The sequence below is a fragment of the Bufo gargarizans genome, chromosome 3 (assembly GCF_014858855.1).
Source record: "Bufo gargarizans isolate SCDJY-AF-19 chromosome 3, ASM1485885v1, whole genome shotgun sequence".
NCBI lineage: Eukaryota > Metazoa > Chordata > Amphibia > Anura > Bufonidae > Bufo > Bufo gargarizans.
Window position 1 is genome coordinate 305,168,026 of NC_058082.1, and position 14,464 is coordinate 305,182,489.

The 14,464-nt window shown below is 41.8% G+C and overlaps 1 protein-coding gene across 1 annotated transcript in view; it reads right to left on the bottom strand.

Annotated features, from left to right (window-relative positions):
• The window catches only part of LOC122931557 (cytidine monophosphate-N-acetylneuraminic acid hydroxylase-like), a 186,363-nt gene that overhangs the window by 80,969 nt on the left and 90,930 nt on the right, over positions 1-14,464 (bottom strand). Inside the window, exon 4 of the mRNA XM_044285630.1 lies at positions 8,113-8,222. Coding sequence (XP_044141565.1) covers positions 8,113-8,222 — 110 coding nt within the window. The remainder of the gene's footprint in view (positions 1-8,112; positions 8,223-14,464) is intronic.

The window sequence follows — 14,464 nt, forward strand, 5'->3', positions numbered from 1 at the left end:
AGATGTGTGACACTTTTTTGATGCCAAGGTGGGCAAAGGGGCACATATTCCAAAGTGCACCTTTCGGATTTCACCGGCCATTTTTTACACATTTTGATTGCAAAGTACTTCTCACACATTTGGGCCCCTAAATTGCCAGGGCAGTATAACTACGCCACAAGTGACCCCATTTTGGAAAGAAGACACCCCAAGGTATTCCGTGAGGGGCATGGCGAGTTCCTAGAATTTTTTATTTTTTGTCGCAAGTTAGTGGAATATGAGACTTTGTAAGGAAAAAAGATAAAAAATAAAAAATCATCATTTTCCGCTAACTTGTGACAAAAAATAAAAAATTCTAGGAACTCGCCATGCCCCTCACGGAATACCTTGGGGTGTCTTCTTTCCAAAATGGGGTCACTTGTGGGGTAGTTATACTGCCCTGGCAATTTAGGGGCCCAAATGTGTGAGAAGAACTTTGCAATCAAAATGTGTAAAAAATGCCCTGCAAAATCCGAAAGGTGCACTTTGGAATATGTGCCCCTTTGCCCACCTTGGCATCAAAAAAGTGTCACACATCTGGTATCGCCGTACTCAGGAGAAGTTGGGGAATGTGTTTTGGGGTATCATTTTACATATACCCATGCTGGGTGAGAGAAATATCTTGGCAAAAGACAACTTTTCCCATTTTTTTATACAAAGTTGGCATTTGACCAAGATATTTTTGTCACCCAGCATGGGTATATGTAAAATGACACCCCAAAACACATTCCCCAACTTCTCCTGAGTACGGCGATACCACATGTGTGACACTTTTTTGCTGCCAAGGTGGGCAAAGGGGCACATATTCCAAAGTGCACCTTTCAGATTTTGCAGGCCATTTTTTACACATTTTGATTGCAAGGTACTTCTCACACATTTGGGCCCCTAAATTGCCAGGGCAGTATAACTACGCCACAAGTGACCCCATTTTGGAAAGAAGACACCCCAAGGTATTCCGTGAGGGGCATGGCAAGTTTTTAGAATTTTTTATTTTTTGTCGCAAGTTAGTGGAATATGAGACTTTGTAAGAAAAAAAAAAAAAAAAAAAATCATCATCATTTTCCGCTAACTTGTGACAAAAAATAAAAAGTTCTATGAACTCACTATGCCCATCAGCGAATACCTTAGGGTGTCTACTTTCCGAAATGGGGTCATTTGTGGGGGTTTTCTACTGTTTGGGCATTGTAGAACCTCAGGAAACATGACAGGTGCTCAGAAAGTCAGAGCTGTTTCAAAAAGCGGAAATTCACATTTTTGTACCATAGTTTGCAAATGCTATAACTTTTACCCAAACCATTTTTTTTTTGCCCAAACATTTTTTTTTTATCAAAGACATGTAGAACAATAAATTTGGCGAAAAATGTATATATGGATGTCGTTTTTTTTGCAAAATTTTACAGCTGAAAGTGAAAAATGTCATTTTTTTGCAAAAAAATCGTTAAATTTCGATTAATAACAAAAAAAGTAAAAATGTCAGCGGCAATAAAATACCACCAAATGAAAGCTCCATTAGTGAGAAGAAAAGGAGGTAAAATTCATTTGGGTGGTAAGTTGCATGACCGAGCAATAAACCGCTAAAGTTGTGGAGTGCCGATTTGTATAAAAGGGCCTGGTCACTAGGGGGGTATAAACCTGTGGTCCTTAAGTGGTTAAATTATTTCTCAAGTATTTCTGTCTTCTGTGAGACATCTGTTTGCTGAAAAAGTTCCCTTTCTACTATTTAAAATGTTCATATGGGGGTGCTTTTTCCAAAATGAGGTCACTTCTTGGGGTTTTTCATTTCTGGGGACCTCAGGAATTTATTTAATGTGACATGACACCTAAAATCCATGTCTGCCAATTCAGGTCAGCTAAATCCATATTTAGTGGTTTGACTCTAGAGCCCTGCCATATGCCCATACATCATTTTTTTTTTAGCACATATGGGGTGTTGGCGTATTCAGAGGGAAATGGGGAACAAAATGTGGGGTGCATTTTGTCCTGTCCCGGTAGCATGTGCGGATGCGGTGCGATTTTCTTGCATGGTTGCTAGGAAGTGATAGGGGTGAGCAACCCCGAACCCCATTAAAGTAAATTCACTGTATTGTTTTCCCTTATAACATGGTTATAAGGGAAAATAATAGCATTATTAATATAGAATGCTTACTAAAATGTGGCTTGAGGGGTTAAAATTCTTCTATCTTTATTCATCAGGACCTGCACTGACGTCACCACGCTCACCACATGGTGAGCCCGACTATGTCAAAGGTCCTTTTGCAGGCCCTGAAAGAAGAAAAAAAAGACTATGCCGGCTGCGCAAACAAGTGGATGAGGCGAGTTAATTTTTATATATTTTTTTTAACCCCTCAAGCCACATTTTAGTAAACATTCTGTATTAAGAATACTATTATTTGCCCTTATAACCATGTTATAAGGGAAAATAATAAAATCAACAGAACACCTAACCCAAACCCGAACTTCAGTGAAGAAGTCTGGGTTCGGGTCTGGGTACTACATTCAGTTTTTTATCATGTGCATGCAATACACATTGCACCCGCGCGATAAAAACTGAACAACGCAACTCAATCGCAGTCAAAACTGACTGAAATTGCGTGTGCACTCATGCAGGTTTCCCACAATGCACACGCGATCCGGAGCAAATCCGGGACGCCCGTGTAAAAGAGGCCTTACTGTCGCCTTTTCGGATTGGTTGCCCTACCAGGGATCTAGGGAGACCTTTCTGATTTTAGTTTTTCACTTTTTTTAATTTATTTATGAGTTGGAATTTTTATGTATTTATGATATATATTTTATTTATTGTATTCACCTATAATATTATTTATATTTTTGCACTTATCCATTTATGAATTGTGTATGTATATTATATATGATATTTATTTGTATCATAATTGTGTTCACTTTTTTTCCCTTCTAATTCATTCATGAGGTGCATTTTTTATTTTAATTCACTTATGAGTTGTATTTGTTATGCATTTATGATTTATACATATTAAAATTTTTGTATTCACTTATTAATTATGTGCACTTATTCACTTATGAATTGTAATATCTATATGTACTATTATGTAGAATGATACTAGGCTGTGCCGTTGAGTAATCTGGGACATCGATTCCATTATACTATTGCACTTTAGATGTTTCTATTCCATTATTATCTATTTCTGATAAATCGTAGTTTATGGTTTGAGGACCTTCCTGGGTTGTGACGCGAGCGGTCAAATGACTGGCCATCACATGACCGCTGTGTCATGAGGCAGGTTTATGCGTGCAGTCGCCTGACTGGCCATCGGGTGGCTGGGCACATCCCACCTATTCTCCGTGGACGCCATCTACGGCAGACACATGGTGAACCTGCTGTTTTAATTTTATCTAATAACATACAGGTGAGCAAGGCGTTTTAAAAACATCTACAGGGTGAGCCACATCCCCCAGAGGAAGGCATTTGAAATGGATTTTTAATAATTTTACTATTGATACGTCACAGATTATACAAGGCCTCATCTCTTGTGGAATACAGCACAAATCACACCCTGCCAGTTGGTGAACACAATAGCACCTTCCTCTCTTAGAAAAGGTTATTTAAAATCACACCTTACATGCAATGACAGCAACCTATGACAAGTCATTCAACTTGTTAGCATTTAGATCAATCTGGTCAATATGTAAAATAACCCTTTCATGTATTGTATATAGCAGATACCAGTATTGTTTAACAAAGTTTCAGTTGTACTTTGCACACATTATGTTCCCACCCCCAAGGCCCCCTAAGAATACCAGTATTGCTTCAATTGTATCTTGCCAGACACTATGTTCCCACCCCCAAATGCCCTATAAGTATGTGCTGCGAAATACAGATTTCAGATATTGACAACCCAAGTTCAGTCTGGGCTGATCTTTACCTCCTGGCCAGAGCAAATCGGATATTTGTTGCACAGGGAAATATTCACGGGTTGGAGGTCTGATGCCTTATCGTATAACCATCATAAAGCTGCCTGAAGGAAAACCGTTAACATCATTCTAGCCAAAACACGCTTCGGGGTACGTGGCTCTCCTGAGGTCGACATTACTATTTTATGGGTATGTTACACTATGGTGTGAGGTCTTTTACATGAGTGGTTGGGGCCTGCATATGTTATCTTTGATACACTTGCCATATGTTATAGGGACATCGCTCTTTATATTTATCTGGTGCGATCTCTCTTTCTTAAAGATTTTGTGCTCCCTAACAGTGGGCATGGCCATTTAAGTGATTGATCTATATACATATATACATTTTTGCTTACGGCCCCATTCTTAGGGCATTGATAGTCATTTCCTTTGCACATAGAGGTATGCACTTGCACTTTTTGATATGATCTGGATACTCGTGATATTGATGTGTGATTTCTGTATATATCAGTGTATCTAGTGTATAATCTAGCCAATTGTGGTTGTCTTATTGCCCTCTACCCACTGGTTTATGGTGTCATGTCCCCTCGGGTGTAGTCTGCTTTTTTATCCAATGTATTACATCATATATATTTTTTATGAGAATTATTGAATAAAGTATATTTACATTTTGCTATTAAACCCGTTTGGTCTCAGTTTATCTTTTGTTTGTGTATGTTGATGTTCACTGATTGGGTATGTTACTGTAGGGTATTGTTTTCACATAGGATCACTATACTTGAACGAAAATCTGTGTATTTTGTGATTTGTTTAACTGCTTGCTGAGCAGGTACTGGCGGAATTTAACCCTTCCTTTAAAATGTACAAGGGACTTGTCTATGCTAATTTCTTTTTCTGGGGTGAACACCTCTGTAAATTTGGAGTTCAGGTGCTCCAGGAGGAATAGACAGTCAAATTATGGGTCATTTATCATTATAATGTAGGAATTTCAAAATGGATTCAAATCTTGAGCGGGACATGGCCATATTGTAATTTGGAGTGTTGTACAAGACATCTGAACTCAATTATTGTCTCATTTCAGATTTTTTTTTTACCAGGCCAATATGCAGCAATCCTCAGGCGGTGTGGTCCATAGGGGATCACTGGGGGGGTGGAGCTACTTCATCTCTCCTGGGGCATCTCCTTGAGGGTCCCTCATTACCAGATGACGATGATTATGAAGGAGTAGAGGAATGTGGCATCCTCTTCTCCCTCACTTGCAGACTCTGTTTCAGAGGCAAGGATGATGTATGCCTTTTCAACCGAGTACATTCTCTGGGATGGACGGGACATTTTTATTTTTATTGGTGTGTGCAAAATGAAAAGTGTCAGGGGGTTGTATGTAGTGATTTAACATGTGAGGGGGCTTGTAATGTATTTAAAATAAAATTTATGATAAAGAAAAAAAGAGAAAGAAATTAAAGAGAAAGATAAGTGAAAGAATAAGATACAAATAAAAAAAAAGGCTAAAAACAATAAAGCACTGAAACCTGAGCAGACGCTGTCAGTAATTGACAGTACTGACAGCCGCTCAGCAGGTGCAGGACCCACGCACGTGCATAGGTTCAAAAATCTAACCTAGTGCTAATAAAAATTAGGCAAAAAATGCAGGCAAATAAAGGCAAAAAATGCAAAAAAAAAAAAAAAAGGACAGACTGGAGTCTGCCGGGGAGAGGGAGGGGGATTGAAGGGACAGGAGCAGGGAATATGGGGATCTGAGACTGCTGCAGATGAGCCAAAGATGTTCCAGATGCTGTTGTTATTCTTCTTCTGAAAGTGAAAAGTAGTGAAAGGCACTGATTTTTGGTGGTACCACAAGTCCCAACTGACAACCAGCAGCATAATAGGGAACAAGTCCTCTCTGCAAGCAGTCGCCAAGCTAGAATGGCTGCCTGCAGAGAGGCACCAACTGTTCTTTCAGCTGCATAGCGCTGCCATTGGCTGGAACGTTGTTCCAGCCAATCGCAGTGCTGGGAGGGGACATCAGTGTCTAATGTCCCCTACCTGACCTCGGAGGTGACATAGACTGATGTAATCAACCTGAATCACCTTTCGTCCCAGCCACCAGCAGCCCTACAGATTAGCTAATAGTAGTATAGCGCTGCCATTGGCTGGAGCGTTCCTCCAGCCAATTGCAGCCCTGGGAAGGGACACCTGTGTCTGGTGTCCCCTCCCTGACCTAGGAGGTGATATGGGCTGTGTGTCATCAGCCCCTCCCACCTCTAGCCAAGCCCCCTTACAGCACCATACATTGCTGGCCCTGCGATGGGCCGGTCTTCACTAACTGGCCAATCACAGCAATCGGGGCTGCAGGGGGGCAGAAAAACTCTGTCGCCCTCAGTTAAGATGGCTGCCTGCCGATTAGTGCTGCATCGCGCGGTGACCGGAGTTAACCATGACATACTATTATGTCAAGATGCGGGACCGCACTGGCTTCCATGACGTAATAGTAAGTCATGTGTAGGGAAGGGGTTAATGTGCTTAAAGAGTCGGACCCCAACCGATCAAATACTGACGTCCTATCTTGAGGATAGGTAATTTGTATAAAACACTCAGACAACCCCTTTAAGCCTTTGAATGTATAAAATAAATTCATGTCAGCAAATAAAGAACTTGAAAATGGTAAATAATTGAAACCTAAAGTGGAACAGTTATTAAGACTGGCGTTTACACACCATTCATCTATCCCAAACTGACATCAAATACACCACAGTTATTAAAAGGCACAAGCCTCGTAATAACTAGGGTACATCTATGCAGGTGTCCTGGTAGGTAAGATAAGGGAAGGAAACAGAACACAGCAAGGCATACAAAACAACTGACTAGGCCCCAAATGCTAGGGAACAAATGGGTCACCACCTAGCAATCCCTAAAACACTTTGCCTAAGCTGCTATGCCCATGTGCATATCTCGATGGTAGCTATGCACATGCCCACGTACCTAGGACTATAACACACTGAACCAAACCATCAGCTGTAGGAAAGAGGGAAAGAGACACCCAGCTCCTTCAACAACCGAAGGAGCTGGTGTCACCCTAGAGGCCTAGTAAAAAACAGACACAGAAGGAAAAAGACTTATCTAGAGATATGTTGGAGAAGACGATCCACAAAAATTTTCAGAGCTCACACAAGGCAGAACTATAACCCGCAAAGGCTATAGGGAGAGGGAGGACTAAATAGCCTCACCAATTACCTAAAGAACAACATCTGGAAGGAGTTGGAATTCTGTTCAAACCCACAACAAAAAAAACTGTCAGATCGAGTCACATGCAGCAACTCTGACAGATCTCCTCAGAACACCCACAGGGCAGGGCGTGACAGCAGATCTGTTCCAGGGAACTGGTGTAGATTTCAGGTATAATTTTCTTGGTGTAGATTCTAATACATGTGCTGGTTATGTTTGGCCCTGCACTGCCTAATCCCCCCCAACTCCACCTACTTTTTGGAAAAGTGGCAGAAGGGGGGATAAAATCTCCCAAAAGTGTGGCAACATTTTATATGTGAGGGCATGTGCTAACTTTTACGACTTTGTGAGACCAGTTTTTGTGGCATACAGTAGTTGATAAATGTCCCCCCTAAGCATAGAAGAATTTGAATACATTAATATTGTACAATACATTTAAAAAACTGTTGAGGTAAGCAAATATCTCATCAAATATGGGGACAAATTAATTCCTAAATTCCATATTAATCTTATGCATGAGCACTTTCACCCCTTTAATGCTTTATTCCTTTACTCTTTGGCCAGATTAGAATCACAAATCGCCACAACCCCAGCATTGCAAAAAATCCAACAGTGCTGATTTTCTTTAGCAATTTTCGGATCATGGTTGTGACAACTTTCCGCTTTGGTTGCACGATGCTTGTTGCGGCCAAAGTCATCATGTAGCCTCAGGTTATATGTAGTTTAAATTATGTGTTGTTTTTCACTTGGGTTCAACATGACCACCCTTCCTAGAGAATTGATTTGGAAAGTAAATCAGTGGTTCTCTGGATAGCAATGTCCAAACCTTTACCTAGAAAGTATGCTAGAAAAGTGATTAAAGCCATAGATTTTTCATGAATGTTCTTCCGACATGTGACAAATTCTGTGGAAAAGCTCATGTTGGAGCAGAGTGGGCCAGTCATGTGTATGTGAGATCTCATACTGTATACCATGACACCTTACCTGAAGTTCTCCAATTTCTAAATCCTTTGGAATTTGAGGGTCAGTATCCCAGGGATTTGGTGGATTTAATTCGACAAGTGATATGCCATCGTCTTCACCCTTTTCAATGACTGAACAAAAACAAGGAAATATAGTGTAATTATATAAATAGTTCCATATAATTATGCATCAAGGTGAATTATTGACATCTTGTGCAATGCATAACAAGCCATGCTAAAGGGCTTATCTCATGAATAATGTAAAAAATGGAAATCATAATAATCTAGTACATGACAACTTATTTCTAACAAAGCTGATAGAAGCAGCCCTGTACCTCAAATGCTCTGCTAGATTTATTTCAAGCTTAGGGTGTGTGTGTGTCCTTTCTCAGGGGTGTGTCCTTTCTGCTGCAGCTGGTGGCAGTTGATGGATGGAATGTGCTGCCTTCTCAGTGAGGACAGAGAAATTAGAAAAAAAAGCTGCAGGTTGTGCTATACAAATTGTTTTCATTGAATAACTTAATAGCTATATTACAGTTTTAATTACATGCAATTGCAAAAGTGTTTTGATCCAGGTGCTGGTTTGAAAACTGTAGAATATTTTTTGGTGGGACAATCCCTTTAAGGCAGGCAATGAAAGCAATACAGGGAATAGACAGACTACAAAACCCAGAGAGATGATCAGATTTAGGTTTATGTAGTTTAGAAAAACCGACCTGCTGGAGCAACTGAGAGCACAGTGAGCATTACCACTGTGAAGGGACATAATTGTTATGGGGGGCGATGAGAGCATAACTACTCTGAAGGGGCACAGAGACAGCATAACTACCCTGAAGGGGCACAGAGAGGACATAACTACTCTGAAGGGGGCACAGACAGGGCATAACTACTGTGAAGGGGACAAACAGGGCATTACCACTGTGAAGGGGGCACATTGAAGGCATAAGAACTTTAAGGAGGGCACAATGTGAAGGTTTTACAATGAGGGCATAAATACTGTGAGGGGACACAATGTGGGCATAACTACCATGAGGGGGAACAATATGGGCATAACTACCGTGTGGGAGCACAATGTGGATATTATTAGGGGGCACATATCTGGATGTTACTGTGAAGGTTGTACAATGAGGGCAATGCTACTGTACGGTGGCACAATTTTTGAAGTATTTGGGGGGTGCCAGAGAAAGGATCCGCCACCAGCCACCAGACACCGTTGATATATGCTACTTTTTAAGCAAAACTTATCTTTTTTTGTTTATTTTCTATGAATTTTTCCTCTTCAGAGCTGACTGCGGTATCCTGATGGGTCCCGCGCTGCTGTGACGGGGACCCGATGGCTTGGTCGGCCATCCGATGCCTTCATTAGGCATCGTGGCTGCCATCCCTGTGAGATACAGCCCCCTGGATCTCACAGGATGCAGGCTGTAAGTGTATTACATTGAGTAATACACTTACAGCCAATGCATTACAATACAGATGTATTGTAAAGGGGATCAGACCCCCAAAAGTTGAAGTCCCAGAGTGGGACAAAAAAAGTAAAAGTTAAATAAAGTTTTACAAAAAAATTAAAGTTTCAAGTAAAAAATAAAAATAAAGCGTCCTTTCCCCAAAATAAAGTTAAAAAATTGTAAAAAAATAGGGAAAAAGAGAAAAGTAGACGTATTACCGTATTTTTCGCCCTATAAGACGCACCGGCCCATAAGACGCACCTAGGTTTTTAAGGAGGAAAAAATAAAATAAAAAAATTTGAACCAAAAGGTGTGCCTAATGGTGTTATGTGGGATCTGGGGATGGCACTGTTATGGGGGGGTCGGTGGATGGCATTGTTATGGGGGTCTGTGGATGGCACGGTTATGGGGATCTGTGGATGGTACTGTTATAGGGGTCTGTGGATGGCACGGTTATGGGGGGCACTGTGGATGGCACGGTTATGGGGGGCACTGTGGATGGCACTGTTATTGGGGACTGTGGATGGCACTGTTATTGGGGACTGTGGATGGCACTGTTATTGCGGACTGTGGATGGCACTGTTATTGCGGACTGTGGATGGCACTGTTATTGCGGACTGTGGATGGCACTGTTATTGGGGACTGTGGATGGCACTGTTATGGGGGATCTGTTGATGACACATAAATAGCATTTTTCGCTATGTGTCCACAGACCCCCATAACAGTGCCATCCATAGAATGACCCCCAATAGGGATGAGGGGCCGGCATCCAGCTCTGTAACTACAGCGGGCCCGGTGCAGTCACTGTATTCTGCTACACCGGGCCCGCTCACTGTAGGAATCCTAACTGCAGGCAATGCTAACAGTCTTTTATCCAGCCTGTACTTACGATACTAACTTTCCGGCAGGCAGCGGGCTGGAGGCTGAACTGGTGGGCGGGCGCTTACAACGTAACTCACTATGTCACGCGCCTGCTCTCCCTTCTTCATTCATAAAGTGGGCGGAGCCGGCGCGTGACATAGTGAGTTACGTTGTAAGCGCCCGCCCACCAGTTCAGCCTCCTGCCCGCTGCCTGCCGGAAAGTTAGTATCGTAAGTACAGGCTGGATAAAAGACTGTTAGCATTGCCTGCAGTTAGGATTCCTACAGTGAGCGGGCCCGGTGTAGCAGAATACAGTGACTGCACCGGGCCCGCTGTAGTTACAGACCCGGATGCCGGCCCCTCCTCCCTCATCCATGCCCACTAATACACCCGCCACCGCGCTGCGCAGCATGCGGTCGGCGGTATACAAAGTCAAGTATTCGCCACATAAGACTCACTGCCTTTCCCCCCACAATTTTGGGGGGGAAAAAGTGCGTCTTATAGGGCGAAAAATACGGTAGGTATTGCCACGTCCATATTGACCGGCTCTATAAAAATATCACATGATCCATCCTGTGATGGAAAATGGCAACACAAAAACAAGATTTTATTGTTCAAAAAGGCTTTAAAAATAAAAATAATAGAGATATTAGGCATCGCCGCATACGTGACAACCTGCTATATAAAAATATCACATGAATGCGGTAAAAAAAGAATATTAAAAAAACTATGCCAAAAGTCTTATGTACCCCAAAATGGTAGCAATGAAAACATCACCTCATCCCATCATAAAATGAGCCCCAACATAAGACAATCACTTAAAAAATAAAACCTATCCATCAAAATCTACACTGCAAAAACCATATGGCTCGCCTTCCGTTCTGAATTGTGCCATGTGTCCCCACAGCAGTTTACCACCACATATGGGGTGTTGCCATAATCAGGAGAAAGTGGGTAACAAATTATGGGGTGCTTTTTCTCCTTTCACTTCTTGTGAAAATGAAAAATTTGGGCCTAAAGCAACATTTTTTTAGAAGTAATGAAACTTTCCATTTTCACAGCCAAGTGTTTCCAAATTCGGTAAAATGCTTAGGGGGTCAAAGTGCTGAGTACCCCCTTAATATATTCTTTAAGGGATATAGTTTTCAAAATGGCGTCACTTTTTTAAAGTTTCCACTGCAGGCGTACGGTACGTCAGGGTCTCTTCAAATACAAAATGTTGCCCAAAACCATTCTAGCAAAATCTGCCTCCAAAATCCATATGGTGCTCCTTTACTTCTGACTACTGCCATGTGACCATAGAGCATTTTACCGCCACATATGGGGTATTTCTGTAAACTGCAGAATCAGAGTAATATATTGAAGTTTATTTTGTTGTTAACCCTTGCTGTGTTGCAAGAAAAAAATTGATTATCCTAAAATTTCTATCAAAAAAGTCAAATTTTTTAATTTCACCTCCATTTTACTTTAATTCTTGTGGAACACCTCAAGAGTTAACAAAGTTTGTAACATCAGTTTTGAATAATGTGAGGGGTGTAGTTACTAAAATGGTGACATTTATGGGTGGTTTACATTACGTAAGCCCCTTAAAATCACTTTATAACTGAATAGGTGCTTAAAAATGGTTTTGGAAATTGTTAAAAATTTGAAAAATTGCTTCTAAACTTCTAAGCCTTCTACTGTCCTAAAAAACAAAAAAAATTTACAATATGATGCCCACATAAGGCAGACATATGGGAAATGTTAAGTACTAAATATTTTATGAAGTATTACTTTCTGTTTTAAAAGCAGAGAAATTGACATTTAAAAAATTGTGAAGTTTTCCAAATTTTTGGTAAAGTTGTGATTTTTTCATAAATAAAGGTGAACTATATTGATTCAAATTTATGACTGTCATGAAGTACAATGTAGATAAAAAAAAAGTAGGAACCTTACTTCCAGGGACGAGGCTCAGCAACTGCTGCCTGCATCCAAGCCACTGTTCTCTTCATGAAGTACAATGTGTCATGAGAAAACAGTCTCAGAATGGCTTGGATAAGTAAAAGCATTCCAAAGTTATTACCACATAAAGGCCTGGCATTTAAGGTGAAAAGTGGCTCGGTACTAAAGGGGTTAAATATACACTGTTATGAGATAAAAATAAATAAATAAATTGGTTTGGGGGACCAAGATGATGATGGTGGTGGCATGATGGAGGCGGCAGCAGCAGCTGTACAGAACATAATGGTTGGCAGGTCACAGCAGTGGCATGATGGAGGTGGCAGCAGCAGTAGCAGCCCTACAGAACATGGTTTGCAGGTAATAGCAGTGGCATGATGGCGGCGGTGGCATGATGGAGGTGGTAATAACAGCAGTAGCTGTACAGAACATGATGGTTGGCAGGTCACAGCACTGGCATGATGGAGGTGGCAGCAGCAGTAGCAGCCCTACAGAACATGGTTTGCAGGTAATAGCAGTAGCATGATGGCGGCAGTGGCATGATGGAGGTGGTAATAACAGCAGTAGCTGTACAGAACATGATGTGTGGCAGGTCACAGCAGTGACATGATGGCGGTGGTGGAATGATGGAGGGAGGCAGCAACAGTGGCAAGACGGGGCACTGCCAGCAAGGCGAGATCTATACAGGGAGTGCAGAATTATTAGGCAAATGAGTATTTTGACCACATCATCCTCTTTATGCATGTTTTGGCAAAATGGGTCAAAAGAAGGACTTGACAGGCTTAGAAAAGTCAAAAATAGTGAGATATCTTGCAGAGGGGTGCAGCACTCTTAAAATTGCAAAGCTTCTGAAGCGTGATCATCGAACAATCAAGCGTTTCATTCAAAATAGTCAACAGGGTCGCAAGAAGCGTGTGGAAAAACCAAGGCGCAAAATAACTGCCCATGAACTGAGAAAAGTCAAGCGTGCAGCCTGCCAAGATGCCACTTGCCACCAGTTTGGCCATATTTCAGAGCTGCAACATCACTGGAGTGCCCAAAAGCACAAGGTGTGCAATACTCAGAGACATGGCCAAGGTAAGAAAGGCTGAAAGACGACCACCACTGAACAAGACACACAAGCTGAAACGTCAAGACTGGGCCAAGAAATATCTCAAGACTGATTTTTCTAAGGTTTTATGGACTGATGAAATGAGAGTGAGTCTTGATGGGCCAGATGGATGGGCCCGTGGCTGGATTGGTAAAGGGCAGAGAGCTCCAGTCCGACTCAGACGCCAGCAAGGTGGAGGTGGAGTACTGGTTTGGGCTGGTATCATCAAAGATGAGCTTGTGGGGCCTTTTCGGGTTGAGGATGGAGTCAAGCTCAACTCCCAGTCCTACTGCCAGTTTCTGGAAGACACCTTCTTCAAGCAGTGGTACAGGAAGAAGTCTGCATCCTTCAAGAAAAACATGATTTTCATGCAGGACAATGCTCCATCACACGCGTCCAAGTACTCCACAGCGTGGCTGGCAAGAAAGGGTATAAAAGAAGAAAATCTAATGACATGGCCTCCTTGTTCACCTGATCTGAACCCCATTGAGAACCTGTGGTCCATCATCAAATGTGAGATTTACAAGGAGGGAAAACAGTACACCTCTCTAAACAGTGTCTGGGAGGCTGTGGTTGCTGCTGCACGCATTGTTGATGGTGAACAGATCAAAACACTGACAGAATCCATGGATGGCAGGCTTTTGAGTGTCCTTGCAATTATATATGCACAGTAATAGTCACCTGCACACACAGATATCCCCCTAAAATAGCTAAAACTAAAAACTACTTCCAAAAATATTCAGCTTTGATATTAATGAGTTTTTTGGGTTCATTGAGAACATGGTTGTTGTTCAATAATAAAATTAATCCTCAAAAATACAACTTGCCTAATAATTCTGCACTCCCTGTACATCGGCCTCAGATAGAGGAATGTAATAATCCTCCCGAACCCAGGCGTCATTCATTTGGGCAAAAGCAATGTTTTGGACACTGGCGTAGGACAACTTGGTCCGTTCTAATCTCCCTGCCACAATTACATAGGGTCCGGGAACAGGGTATGTGCCAGACACTGGCCAGAGTTTAGTTAGGCCTGAACC